This window comes from Myxocyprinus asiaticus, chromosome 21, assembly GCF_019703515.2.
Source record: "Myxocyprinus asiaticus isolate MX2 ecotype Aquarium Trade chromosome 21, UBuf_Myxa_2, whole genome shotgun sequence".
Lineage (NCBI taxonomy): Eukaryota > Metazoa > Chordata > Actinopteri > Cypriniformes > Catostomidae > Myxocyprinus > Myxocyprinus asiaticus.
The window spans coordinates 43,995,125-44,009,388 of record NC_059364.1 but is presented as its reverse complement, the minus strand read 5'-3'; the positions used below and the strand labels follow the sequence as shown (position 1 = coordinate 44,009,388).

The window sequence follows — 14,264 nt, the reverse complement described above, 5'->3', positions numbered from 1 at the left end:
TAAAGAAAGTTTTGCTATTTCCCGCCCTCCAAAACCTCTACAAACCTAAACGCACAATGATTGACAGGTAGAGAGCGTTTTTCTGATTGGCTACGTTTTATGATTGACTTAAAAAGGGCGGGCTGCTCCAGTGACACGTTATTTACGGTCACGGAGACCGTTGTGATTTCAGTAATATAATTACTGTCACTACCCTGTTATGTTTTGTACCAAGAAAAAAAATCCTCCTGCTTGTAAAAAGATGTGTCAAGTGTTGCGTTATTTTCGACTCCGTCCATCATGTGTCACCTCATAGTTTTACTCCATATTGTTCTCCCTAGTGATTTGTAAACGCTTTGCGACTCGGTTCGACAGAGTCATTCAAAAGAGTCGACTCTAAAGAACATTTCCTTCGCGAAACGGGCATGGAAGTGCTCGGGTGTCCTGCTCCAGAATATGCTATAGTTCACTGCACTCTCGTGAAATTGTTCATTAACGCATTGACTTTCAGCAGCCAATATGGCTCAAGCGAAAATGAACGTCAAAATGAACGAAGCGTCTAAAGGCAAATTCAGCCGAACCATTTCAATGGCGTACCGGTCTGGACGCCTACTGGAAAATCTGGATCAAATCGAAATGAGGTAAGATTAATAGACATTGATTAACTTTAGATTTTCACTCTCAGCGGAATTAATAAAGATTACCTTGATTACAGTTTTAAGTCAGTTAAACTGGTGCTCAAGTTATTTTTGCCGTTATCTTCAAAGTCTTCAAATACACCCACAAAGTGTTGAAACATTATAAATATATTTGCCTATTGCTGGAACTGTGCAGGAATAACGGTGCCTTACATTAGGATTTTCTTTTTTTTTTTTACATTGGAAATGTAACTAGTTGTTTTCATTGTGCAATATATATATATATATATGATTAAATGCGTTTCAGTGTCGAAATGCTGAATAGTCAATAAAATCGTCATTGTACTTTATTTATCAGGGACTAAAAACAACAAAATGTTTTTCATTTCGGTTTGTTCTGTGCAAAAACTGTAGTTTTTCGTTCTGCAGCCTCCATTGCAAAAGGTTACTGGTTAGAACAAAATAAAAGAACGTTTAATAACGTTCTTTTTAAAATGACAGTACTCTGTGCTAAGGGCTGTGTGAAATACCAGCTGCAGTGTTGCCAGATCGTGCAAGAGAAACAAGCAATCTGGTCTGGAAAAACAAGCTCAAATTAATCCACGTGCCTCACTAAAATAAGCAAAATAATAATAATTTTTTTTTTCTTGTGTGGTGGATTTATCAGCATAGAAATCATTACAAGCACTTAATTAATAGTTGAGTATAATTTTATTTACAGATCTGCTTCTCTGTCAAAACCCAGCAGCATCAAATCTGTATTAATGCATCAGATCTAACAATAATCCAGTGAAGACTTGGAAACAACTGAGAAAAGTACTTTTTACCTCTAATAATGTTTTACCTGTATCTGGATTAGCCGTGCATGTAAACTGTATGTTCTTCATTCAGAGAATATGACATCCACAATGGGTAATTAGGCAAAGAAATGTGTGATGCAGCAGTTTCCTCCAGGATCAAAGCACGTTTCATTTTTTCAGGCAACATAAATTGGTGTGTTCCAAAATGTACTGTGATAAACCCTCTGGCCTTTAGTTTCATGAAAAAAATTATCGAAACAAAATTAACCGGTTATAACCGGTTTTCAGTATTTAAAAATAACGTTTTCACTCTGGAACAATTGAAAATCACTTTGTTCCGGTTTTCGGTTACGTTCTGCACAAAAAAAATTTTTCGCTTTCGGTTTTAATTTTTGTTCCTTGAACCATTTTTAGCCACTAGTATTTATTGCACTGGAGGTTATTTAAGGTGTAGTAGGTTTAGTGCATAAATATCTTGTAATGAAGTTTTTAATAGATTCGATACACAAGGAATTCCATCTGTTAAATATGAAAAGAACCTTTTCTATGAGAGACAAGGTCATCACAGTTATATTTCAGTAACTATAAGGTTTTAAGTCAAAAGTCAATAAATGCCTGTTTTGTGCATTGATTGCATAAAATGCATTGTTTTAGTTTGTTGGTTTCACACACCTAGCTAGTTAACATTTTCTAAAAGTAGGACATTATTTGTGAATTGTGAAAGTCTTTGATATAATGACGGTTAATTCAGAACAATGTTAGTTTTAATAGATGTCAGGCTGGGGAAACTTGTGTTCCCTTACGACTCAGTACACTTGACATTGCGTAGTTACGCATATGGGAGTGCCTTCATACACGACCTAGTTGAAACCTCTCTACAATAACGCCGATATTCTAATATTGGCTATGGTGTTTGAGCCCCGCCTGTTTTGGCGCAAAACTGTCCGCTATAAAAACAGGTGCACAGACACCATTTCCTCAGAATTTCTTCCTTCAAGACAGCAATCATCTTTTGTCTAGAAGCCCTCTACCTTCGCCGTCGATATACACAAGTCAGCGGGCGGAATCTTCGTGAGAAAACTTTCCGCTCCCCTGCAGTGTTCCGGCAAACATCACACCGCCTCGCCAGTTGACGCTTCGCTGGTGAACGGGCCTCAGCATCCTGATTCCCCGCAGCACTTCAGCAGGGTTTGTGAATCCTTACAAAGCAATTATATATTGTGTATTGTATACTGTGTGATATAAATATAAATATATGTTAATTTATATATTTATATATCTAAAAGAGTCACTTACGTGTTTGCGTCTTTTTAAAGATGTTCCGTTAGTGTTCCTTTTGCGAGAGGCACATCCCGCCGTCAGATCAGCATGAGAGCTGCGTTTACTGTCTGGGCCGTGCCCACGCAGAGTCAGCTCTCATGGAGACAGACTGCCCTCACTGTGAGGGCATGAGTCTCAAGACGCTTTGCTCGTGAATCACCCTCGTTCTGAGAGATGATTCAGCCTCAGTTGCCCTCCCAGCCACCTCTTCTGTGATACCCGAGGATTCACATGAGGAGGCACGGCGGGGCCGCGCTGTCGAGCAGGATGACTTTGAGGTGGTTCTTGTGGCGGCACATGCCCCACGAGCCCCTCGATCTCTCTGAAGCACATGTTTTCCGATATGCTATGTGCGAGACGAGCCCTTCTGAAAGAGCGGGTGGCCTCGTCTCGTGCAGCGGTTCTGACACTGGGGATAATAATGACGATGTCATTATGTCTCTCGCTGCATCAGGCGAGTGGTCAGTGGATGAGGCTGCCTCATCAGAAATGAGTGATAAGGAAAAAGCCACTCTATTGGATGCTCCAGTGTCTCCAGCCGGCCTCTTTGGCGGCTCTGTGAATAAGTTTGCTGAGCATTACGTCACGATTCAGCAACAGTCACAGGCTATGAGACACTTTATGTCCAAATGGAGTATATGACAGTTTCGAGCCAGCGCCTGACTAAAAGCCCCATACCTGCTGCATCACCGGCACCTGCATATCAGCATGCGCAGCAAAAGCACTCCTGACAGGCACAACCCTTTGAAGCGGAAAGCAGAGCCGGCGGTTCCCTCTGGGTCTGCTCCAAAAAAAGGCTCAATTGGAGACACAAAACACTGTTCCCCATCTCCCCACTATTGTTTGTCGGGAAAGGAATATTGCTGTTCACAATATTGTTCAAAATGTTGTTTCTGTGTCTTGCACTCAAATAAATGCAATAAAAAAAAGAATACAGCATTCGTTGCAAATGCACGAGATGCTCACACATTCTCAATAAAGAGCCCCTTTTTCCTCTTCAAAGCACACACATGAGCGTCACATCATATCATACAGTGAGTAAACCAGATTGCCCTCTGTCCCATTACGCAGATGCCTGGCAAGCCCTAACGGGTATTTCAGAATGGGTGCAAAAACGATCGATCATGGTTATACGATCCAATTTTGCACACTGGCCACCCCGTTTCAACGGCATTCTGTCTTCCACGGTTTCGTCCGAAGACGCGCCAGTGTTACGAGCCGAAATACAGTCTCATCGTGAAAAACGCGATAGAGATTGTGCCAAATTGTCAAGCACAAAAAGGGTTTTACAGCCATTATTTTCTTGTTCCAAAGAAAGACGGCGGGCTTCAGCCAATCCTGGATCTAAGACATTTAAATCGCGTACTCATAAAGCGGCCATTCAAAATGATTACTCAGAAACGGATCTTATCGCATGTACGCCCACACGATTAGTTTGCGTCGATAGATCTGAAGGATGCGTACTTTCATGTCTAAATTGTACGACATCACAGGATGTTTTTGAGATTCGCGTTCGAGGGAACAGCGTATCAATTCAAAGTCCTGCCCTTTGGACTGTCTCTGTCTCCTCGCACATTCACAAAGCGCATTGATGCGGTTCTCGCCCCTCTGAGACTGAGCGGCGTACGCATCTTGAACTACATCTACGATTGGCTGTTACTGGCGCAATCAGAGACTTTGTTATGCCAGCACAGAGACTTACTGCTTCAGCCATTCTACATTGTCCATCTCAGTTCAAACTGGGGAGAACACTTCCACTGAAACTGTTTCAGAAAGCATTGGGATTTATGGCAGCGGCATTCCATTAGGTCTCTTACACGAGACCTCTTCAGTGCTAGCTGGAGCGCCATGTGCCACAATGTGCTTTGCGCCAAGGGCGCATGCGCATCACTATATCCCGCTACTGTATAGTTGCTTTAGCACCACGGACAGCTCATGCGTTTTATAAGCAAGGTGTTGCGCTGGGGCAAGTTGTCACGCAGCGCCTAAAGCAATCGGTTGTATTTATAGCCTTAAAGGCTTTTCAATCAGAAATATAAAACTGTCATGTCCTGGTTCACTCAGACAACATGACAGTTGTGGCATATACAAACCGCTAAGGTGGAATTCAGGAGACTTCACCCTCAAACTGTATTGAGGATTTGGGAAATATCTGGCAAAGCAGAAATCGATTTATTTGCCTCAGTGGAGGATACCCACTGTCCCCTCTGGTACTCGAAGTCCCAAGTTGTCAGGTGGAAAGTGGTGACCACGGATGCTTCCAACACAGGTTGGGGGGTGGTGTGCGATGGACACCCGAATTTTGGCACCGTCCATGAGACGCCTCTACGCACTAAAATGGAAGGTGTTCACTGACTGGTGTCTCTTACATGACAAGGATCCTGTAAACCTCCCCATACATGAAATTCTAATATTTCTTCAAGAGCGATTAGACGCCGTGCTCAAAGTGCATGTGGCAATTATATCTGCGTATCATGCACATGAAGCCGGCGCCTCTATAGGCAAGCATGATTTAATCATAAAGTTCCTTAAAGGAGCAAAACGATTAAACCCAACTCGGCCAGCTACAGTCCCAACTTGGGACTTAACTTTAGTCCTAAAAGCTCTTGCAGGGCCCCCCTTCGAGCCTTTGGACTCTGTAGAACTGCGCATGCTCTCCGTTAAGACCGCACTACTGCTGGCTCTGGCCTCAGTAAAATGGGTCTGTGACCTGCATTTACTATAAGTCGAAAATTCATGTCTGGAGTTTGGCCCCGGTCTTTCAAGAGCCACTGTCAAACCCAGGAAAGGCTATGTACCCAAGGTCCTAACCATGCCTATCAAAGTGGAGGTGGTTCACCTTCAGGCCTTCTTCCCTCCTCCATTTAATTCGGATGAGGAACAATCATTGCATTGTTATGCCCTGTACATGCACTACATGCATAAGTTGAGCATACTTGCCTGTTCAGACTGTCTGATCAGCTCTTTATATGCTATGGAGGACGCACAAAAGGAATGCCCGTCTCCAAACAAAGGCTCTCTCATTGGATTGTCGATGCAATTACCCTGGCTTATGAGTCGCAGGGTAAGACTTGCCCAATTGGTGTTAAAGCACACTCAACTAGAGGCATGGCCTCCTCATGGGCATGGACGAATGGTGTGTCCTTACAAGACATATGTTTGCAGCAGGATGGTCCTCTCAAAACACTTTCGCAAGGTTTTATAACCTAGACGTAACTTCTCTTTATTCACAAGTCCTCTCTGTTTAGAGCACTTGCTATTCATTAGCCAAATATATATATATATATATATATATATACTTATGCCCTTCCCTTTAAGTATGATCTCCACATCATTTGCACAACCGCCTGCATCAGGCCATTATAATTTACCATAAAGATGCAAGCACTTTCATTATAAATATACTCCCTTCCCGACTGGGTTCATAAGGAGTTAATTCATACTATATGACTAGTTCATATATTCGTTATGAGTGCTCTCCTCCTGGCCATCATGAGGATCACTCACTGCGGTATGCTCATGTTGGTCGCCGTCCCACAAGACTGCGCCGCCATGTTTCTTCTCCGGGAAGTTATGATGTGTAGTGCGGCATGATGGATTCTGTTCCCCATATGCATAACTACGCAATGTCAAGTGTACTGAGTCATAAGGGAACATCTCGGTTACGTACGTAACCTCGGTTCCCTGAGACGAAGGGAACAAGACATTGCGAACGCTAGCCGCACCACAAGACACAGAGTTCTTTAGGTACGAGCGATGCGCTCCTTGTTCTCAGTCAGAAATTCTGAGGAAATGGTGTCTGTGCACCTGTTTTTATAGCGGACAGTTTCGCGCCAAAACAGGCGGGGCTCAAACAACATAGCCAATATTAGAATATTGGCATTATTGTAGACTAGGTCATGTATGAAGGCACTCCCATATGCGTAACTACGCAATGTCTCGTTCCCTTCGTTTCCAGAAACCAAGGTCACGTACGTAACCCAGACGTTTTTTTATATATCGGTGAGCCAAAACATTATGACCACCTGCCTAGTATGATGTTAGTCCTCCATGTGCTGCCAAAACTGTGCCGACCTGCCAAGGCATGGACTCTACAAGACCCCTGAAGGTGTCCTGTGGTATCTGGCACCAAGACGTTAGCAGTAGAACCTTCAAGTCCTGTAAGTTGCAAGGTGGAGCCGAAGTGGATCACACTTGTTGGTCCAGCACATCCCAAAGATGCTCAATCGGATTGAGATCTGGGGAACTTGGAGGCCAGGGCAACACCTTGAACTCTTATGTTCCTCAAACCATTCCCCAACAATGTGTGCAGTGTGGCAGGGCGCATTATCCTGCTGAAAGATGCCACTGCCATCAGAGAATACCATTGCCATGAAGGGGTGTACCTGGTCTGCAATGATGTTTAGGTAGGTGGCACGTGTCAAATTGATGTCCACATGAATGGCCGGACCAGGGTTTCCCAGCAGAACACTGGACAGAGCATCACACTTCCCCTTGCCATCACTTCCCTAGGTAAACGCCGCACACATACACGGCTGTCCTCGTGATGTAAAAGAACACAGGACTCATTGGACCAGGTGACCTTCTTCCACTGCTTCAAGGTCCAGTTCCGACAATTACGTGCCAATTGTAGGCGCTTTCCACCGTGGACAGGGTTCATCGTGGGCACTCTGACCGGTCTGCTGCTACGCAGCCCCATACGCAGCAGGGCGATGCACTGTGTGTTGTGAAACCGTAACTATCATTAGACAGTAGACCTTCTGTCGGTTCGGACCAGACAGGATAGCGTTCATTGCCCTCGCGCATCGATAAGCCTTTAGCGCCCAACACCCTGTCGCTGGTTTGTGGTTTGTCCCTCCTCGGACCACAAGCCTTGCTGTTTCAGTGATGCTCTGACCCAGTCAGCTGGCCATAACAATTTGGCCCTTGTCAAAGTCACTCAGGTCTTTACTCCTGCCCATTTCTCCTGCATTCAACATGTTGACTATAAGAACTGATTGTTTGCTTACCACCTAATCTACCCAGACCTTGACATGTGGCCTTGTTAGGAGATGATCAGTGTTATTTGCTTCACCTGTGAGTGGTCAAAATGTGTTGGCTCATCAGTGTATAGTATTTTTTATACATTTAATTAATTACAGTTTCTACTGGCCAAACAACTGCCATCCAATACAATCCATCCATTGAGGATCTTTGAGAATCATATAAGTAGACCTATCAGCATGTAAATGCTTTACATAGTTCCTCTTTTATAACATCATATGCATCTCTTGTAGGGTGGAGGCTCTTCGTGAGGCAGCCACTGCTATGGAGCAAGAGAGAGAGTGTTTAATTGAGATCATCCAATCGATACAAAACAGTCAGCAAATGAGGACCATTTGTGACGGTACACTCTCAGCACTGTGCGCCATTTGCGGTTTCTAATGGAACGTAATATTTTCAGATATAAAACACAATTTCAACTTCTGTTTCAGGGGAAAGGGAAGAGCTCTCACTGACTGCCAGTAGACTTATGGGCAGGACATTAACAGTGAGTGTTTCTGTTGATACGATCCGAAACCCCCAACAGGAAGAGGCCTTGAATAAAGCCACAGCCATTATTGATGAAATCGCATCTCAAGTGCTTGATAATATGGAGGGGGCACAAACGAGGCTGCAGGCTCTTCATACAGCATGTGTGACTGAAGCAACAGCTGTGCCCATTGATCAGAAGTTTCAGAGTGTCGTGATCAGCTGTTCCCTGGAAGACCAGAAGAAAATAAAGCAGCGCCTGGAGACCCTCATCAGGAACATGGACAATGCTGAGAAAACTATTAGAATCATGGATAAGCAGAAAGTTGATCATTCCAGTCTTGTCAATGGCAATAGTGGATGAGGGGAATCACAATGGTGCATTTTGGAATGCCACCCAAGTGCCTTTTTTAGCTTTGAGGAAGACCACATGTGCCACAGAACACAATTAATTAATGTCTTCCATATTTACAGGTTTTATGACAACTGATTGTGTCTTGATCATATCCATATTGGGTGGGATGTTTCTTCAACAACTCTTATGTCCTAGGGCTTTATTTATTTGTTAAACTTTTTATTATATGAGGGAAGCATTTAACTTTTTGGTACTTTTCAAATGCCTTTTGGATAGATTTGATTATTTAACCCAATCAGTCTGAAAATAACAAAAATATGTATAAAACCTCTCTACTATGATTATGATAGTCTAAAAAAATGTGAAATAAATATAAGACATTTCAATATAATATATTGATAATATTGATATATTGATTACAAAAAAAATCAACTCCGTCCTCGTTTTTATATATACACTATATTGCCAAAAGTATTCGCTCACCCATCCAAATAATTGAATTCAGGTGTTCCAATCACTTCCATGGCCACAGGTGTATAAAATGAAGCACCTAGGCATGCAGACTGCTTCTACAAACATTTGTGAAAGAATGGGCCGCTCTCAGGAGCTCAGTGAATTCCAACGTGGTACTGTGATAGGATGCACCTGTGCAACAAGTCCAGTCGTGAAATTTCCTCGCTACTAAATATTCCACAGTCAACTGTCAGTGGTATTATAACAAAGTGGAAGCAATTGGGAATGACAGCAACTCAACCACGAAGTGGTAGGCCACGTAAAATGACAGAGCAGGGTCAGCGGATGCTGAGGCGCATAGTGCGCAGAGGTCGCCAACTTTCTGCAGAGTCAATCGCTACAGACCTCCAAAGTTGTGGCCTTCAGATTAGCTCAAGAACAGTGCGTAGAGAGCTTCATGGAATGGGTTTCCATGGCCAAGCAGCTGCATCCAAGCCATACATCACCAAGTGCAATGCAAAGTGTCGGATGCAGTGGTGTAAAGCACACCGCCACTGGACTCTAGAGCAGTGGAGACGCGTTCTCTGGAGTGACGAATCACGCTTCTCCATCTGGCAATCTGATGGATGAGTCTGGGTTTGGCGGTTGCCAGGAGAACGGTACTTGTCTGACTGCATTGTGCCAACTGTGAAGTTTGGTGGAGGGGGAATTATGGTGTGGGGTTGTTTTTCAGGAGCTGGGCTTGGCCCCTTAGTTCCAGTGAAAGGAACTCTGAATGCTTCAGCATACCAAGAGATTTTGGACAATTCCATGCTCCCAACTTTGTGGGAACAGTTTGGGGATGGCCCCTTCCTGTTCCAACATGACTGCACACCAGTGCACAAAGCAAGGTCCATAAAGACATGGATGAGCGAGTTTGGTGTGGAAGAACTTGACTGGCCTGCACAGAGTCCTGACCTCAACCCGATAGAGCACCTTTGGGATGAATTAGAGCGAAGACTGCGAGCCAGGCCTTCTCATCCAACATCAGTGTCTGACCTCACAAATGCGCTTCTGGAAGAATGGTCAAAAATTCCCATAAACACACTCCTAAACCTTGTGGAAAGCCTTTCCAGAAGAGTTGAAGCTGTTATAGCTGCAAAGGGTGGGCCGACGTCATATTAAACCCTATGGATTAAGAATGGGATGTCACTTAAGTTCATATGCGTCTAAAGGCAGATGAGCGAATACTTTTGGCAATATAGTGTGTATATATATATATATATATATATATATATATATATATATATATATATATATATAAGAAGAAAAAAAATCTAGGTTAGGCACCAAGAATGGAAGTGAATGGTGCCAGTACAAACACAATAAAATACACAGCGTTTCAAAACTATAGCACCAAGACGTAAACATCATACATGATTTTAGTGTGATAACCATATCAATGTCAAGCTATAGCCAATATTACTATTACTGTAAACACTAAACACTGTAAACCCTATAAGTGATGTTATCACACTAAACTCGTGTCAACACGTATAATGTTTATGTCTTGTGGCTATACTTTGGAAATGGGTTGTATTTTAATGTTTTTGAACTGGACCCATTCACTTCCATTGTAAGTGCTTAACTGTAACTGCAATTTTTAAATAATCTGTAATAATCAGCGTTATGCTACAAATCCTTTCAATTAAGCTTTACTTGTATTGAACCCAGAATATTCCCTTAATATTTACCCAAATTATGACTTTCCCTCAGTTTTGTAAGTAGACAGCAGGGGTAGAAAGAGTACTGAAAAATCTGAAAAGTAAAAGTACTGTTGCTTCCCAAAAAATTTAGTGTGAGTAGAGTAAAAGTACCAGTCCTAAAAACTATAAGTATGCCCCGTTATAATAAACACTGGATGCTGCAATTTCTAAATGTAGCATACATACCGTAATTTACATTCTCTTTTATTGCTCTTTGCCAGAAAGAATAAAAATATAGGTATTTTATAGGTATTTTTGACTGCCAACTTCACTTATCTATGATACTGTAAACACTACATGAACCTAATTCCAAAAAAATAAAAGGGCGACATGATTACAGAAATGAAAAGATGAAAAAGTTGTTTTCAATATCATAATGTATGAAAAAATTACATTAAAATCAGTTTATGTGTAGGGTCTATAATGCCAACAAAGCTAGTTATTGTTGCACATAAAACATGTTCAAAACAATGCAAGGAATGCAAAAAACGCTAAAAAAGCAGGGTCACTTGGCACGTCATGTCCCACATAATAGAGGACGTAGAGCAGGGGTGGGAAAAGTTGTTTGATACAGGGGCCACATTGGGCTTTAAAGGAATAATTCACCCAAAAATTTTAATTCTGTCATAATTTACTCACCCTCATGCCATCCCAGATGTGTATGACTTTCTTTCTTCTGCTGAACACAAATGAAGATTTATAGAATATCTGAGCTCATATCAATATTTAAGTCAATTTTATTATAAATTCTTCTCCATGCTCAGTCAATTTCCACTTTAACTTTCACATTCTTGGTGATTCACATTCTTCATGCATATCACCACCTACTGGACAGAGAGAAGAATTTCTTGCAAAAATTGACTTAAATATTTATCTGTTTCTCACTCACACCTATCATATAACTTCTGAAGACATGGATTTAACTACTGGAGTCATATGGATTACTTTTATGCTGCTTTTATGTGCTTTTTGGAGTGTCAAAAGTTTGGCACCTATTCACGCATTGTGTGGACCAAAAGAGCTGAAATATTCTTCTGCAAATCTTCATAGTAGAGGTTTTAAATAAACTAGCAAGAGTGAAGAAAAAAAAATGTTTTAAGGGGTTCCACAGGGCCAAAATTGCCCATAGTTGAAGAAACTTCACTACATACAGGAAAAAAACTATACGATTTTAATAGGTATTATTTACTCCTTTGAAAGTGTCTTTGTGTGCACTGACTCTGTGTTTGTTTTACTAATCTGTTTCAATCAATGTGAATTAAATCTCTGTTTTGAAATGAATCTGTTCAGATCTACGGACATTCCAGTTGGAGCCCTGTGAATATTATTTTACTGCCTTGCTGTTGCAGTGTATTTTTAGAACAGCTGCACATGGTTTGCTTGCCTGCTCTCTACGTTCTAATTAAACCACGTTTGGCACCCTGCTTGTTTGGGAATTTTACATTTGGGTGTTAGGTTGTATTCATACAAGAGACTAAAATCTGCCAGTGTAGCCTGGAAGCAACATAAAAGTTAAACACATACTGCCATTGATTCTATCTGATGCATTATTGTTGCTTTTCAAGGAGTCTGAAAATATTAATACTGTATCTGTTCATCTGAATAACCTGATCTCATGTAGTTCAGAGTTAATCCGATTGCAAAATCGAAAGAAATGGAAAGTGTTTGCTCAACTTTTATTCCCACAGAGGAAAATTAGCCAGCCAACAAACACAATTTAAAATCAATGAATTCCTAAGTCTTAACCCAAACCTAACCATTTGGTCAAGAAGAGGTGAATAGGAACTGGGGTTGTTATTCCCCCATAAGTACTTTAAAAAGTAATCCATATGATTCATGCAATATATTCCAGGCCCTGTATATATCCTATGGATATGGAATTTCTTGGCTGAAATTATCGTTCTGTGAAAATGATAATTCACACCTCATTGTGGCGATAATTATACTTGTAGCATTTTAACCCATAAAACACACTAAAATGCACTGTAGTTTTTGTCTTTTTTTTTTTTTTTTTTTTTACACAACAGTCCCATGCATTTATGTGAAAATAATTGTGAAATAAGTTTTGTGTTCAACAAAAGAAAAACTTACAGGTTTGGAATGACACGAAGCAATGGTATTACATATGCCTACATTACATCTGTTATTTGTATTAAATAAATAAATATGGAATGATTCACTTATGTTGTCTTAAAATAAAGTATTGGATAGGGAGCTACCTAAAATCTGATGCATGAATTGTATTGATTTCAAATTCTGAATATAGATTGGTATGTCTCAATAAGACTAAAAGTAGTATGTTTTGTACAAGCTAACTCGTTACTCGATACCATATCTTAAGATTTTGCCATCTGGCTAACTCTATGAATTATTGAGTTTGTCATGAGACATGGGGGTTCCCATGTGGGGCTGTCAACAGGGCTGAGAAACAAAATTAACATTTTCATTTGAATATTACCAAAATTTCAATTGTATTTCAAATTTAAAGACATTATTACAGTTATGGGGAAAAAAAGCTACACATCAGTGATCACTTGATTTTTAAATGAATGTTGTCTAAGTCCACAAGAGGGTGCAACGAACACATGTAAACCAAATAACACTGTTGTAAACACTGATGAGCCAAAACATTATGACCACCTGCCTAATATGCTGTTGGTCCTCGCTGTGCCGCCAAAAGAGCACAGACCCGCAGAGGCATGGACTCTACAAAACCTCTGAATGTGTCATGTGGTATCTGGCACAAAGACATTAGCAGCAGATCCTTAAAGTCCTATAAGTTCCAGATGCTCAATCGGATTGAGATGAGGAATTTGGAGGCCAGGGCATCACCTTGAACTCTTCATTATGTTCCTCAAACCATTCCCCAACAATGTGTGCAGTGTGGCAGGACACATTATCCTGCTGAAAGAGGCCACTGCCATCAGGGAATACCACTGCCATAAGAGGTCATCTGTTACAGTGATCTTACAATGAGTAAGGGGCAGTAATGGGTAAGTTACTTAGTAACTTAAGTAAAGTAATGCACAACAGATTACTAATTACATATTTAAAATTGCAATCAGATTACACTACTCATTACTTCATGGGGAAAGTGATCACATTACTAATACCTTAAAGTTACTTTCTAAAACACTTTTCACAGATGGTTTTGTTTCCACTCATCAGATTCAAAATAATGTATATTTCCTTCTTGTTTATTGTCACACACAAATTATACATTCAGCATCACACGTTTCTCCCTTTAAGGACTCTTCAGCTGTCACAGAAACACAAACAGATATACATAATACATGTTTAAATGTATTCTACATAAATAATATTTTCGAAATACCTGTATGTAGAACCCAAGTAATGTACTTACAATAACTGAATAGAAACTGTACTATTAAGTAATTAGATTACATCCAACACTGGTAAGGGGTGTTGCAGATTTTTACGTGAAGCGAATTATTGCTTTTAT

General features: G+C 41.0%; 1 protein-coding gene across 1 annotated transcript; it reads left to right on the top strand.

The window, feature by feature from the left end:
- Positions 1-386: 386 nt before the first annotated feature.
- On the top strand, positions 387-10,370 carry LOC127411754 (BAG family molecular chaperone regulator 2-like). Its single transcript, XM_051647487.1, has 3 exons — positions 387-620; positions 8,014-8,123; positions 8,212-10,370. The coding sequence occupies exons 1-3, from the start codon at positions 499-501 to the stop codon at positions 8,610-8,612; spliced, it is 633 nt and encodes a 210-aa protein (XP_051503447.1). The 5' UTR covers positions 387-498; the 3' UTR covers positions 8,613-10,370.
- The last annotated feature ends 3,894 nt before the right edge of the window (positions 10,371-14,264 follow it).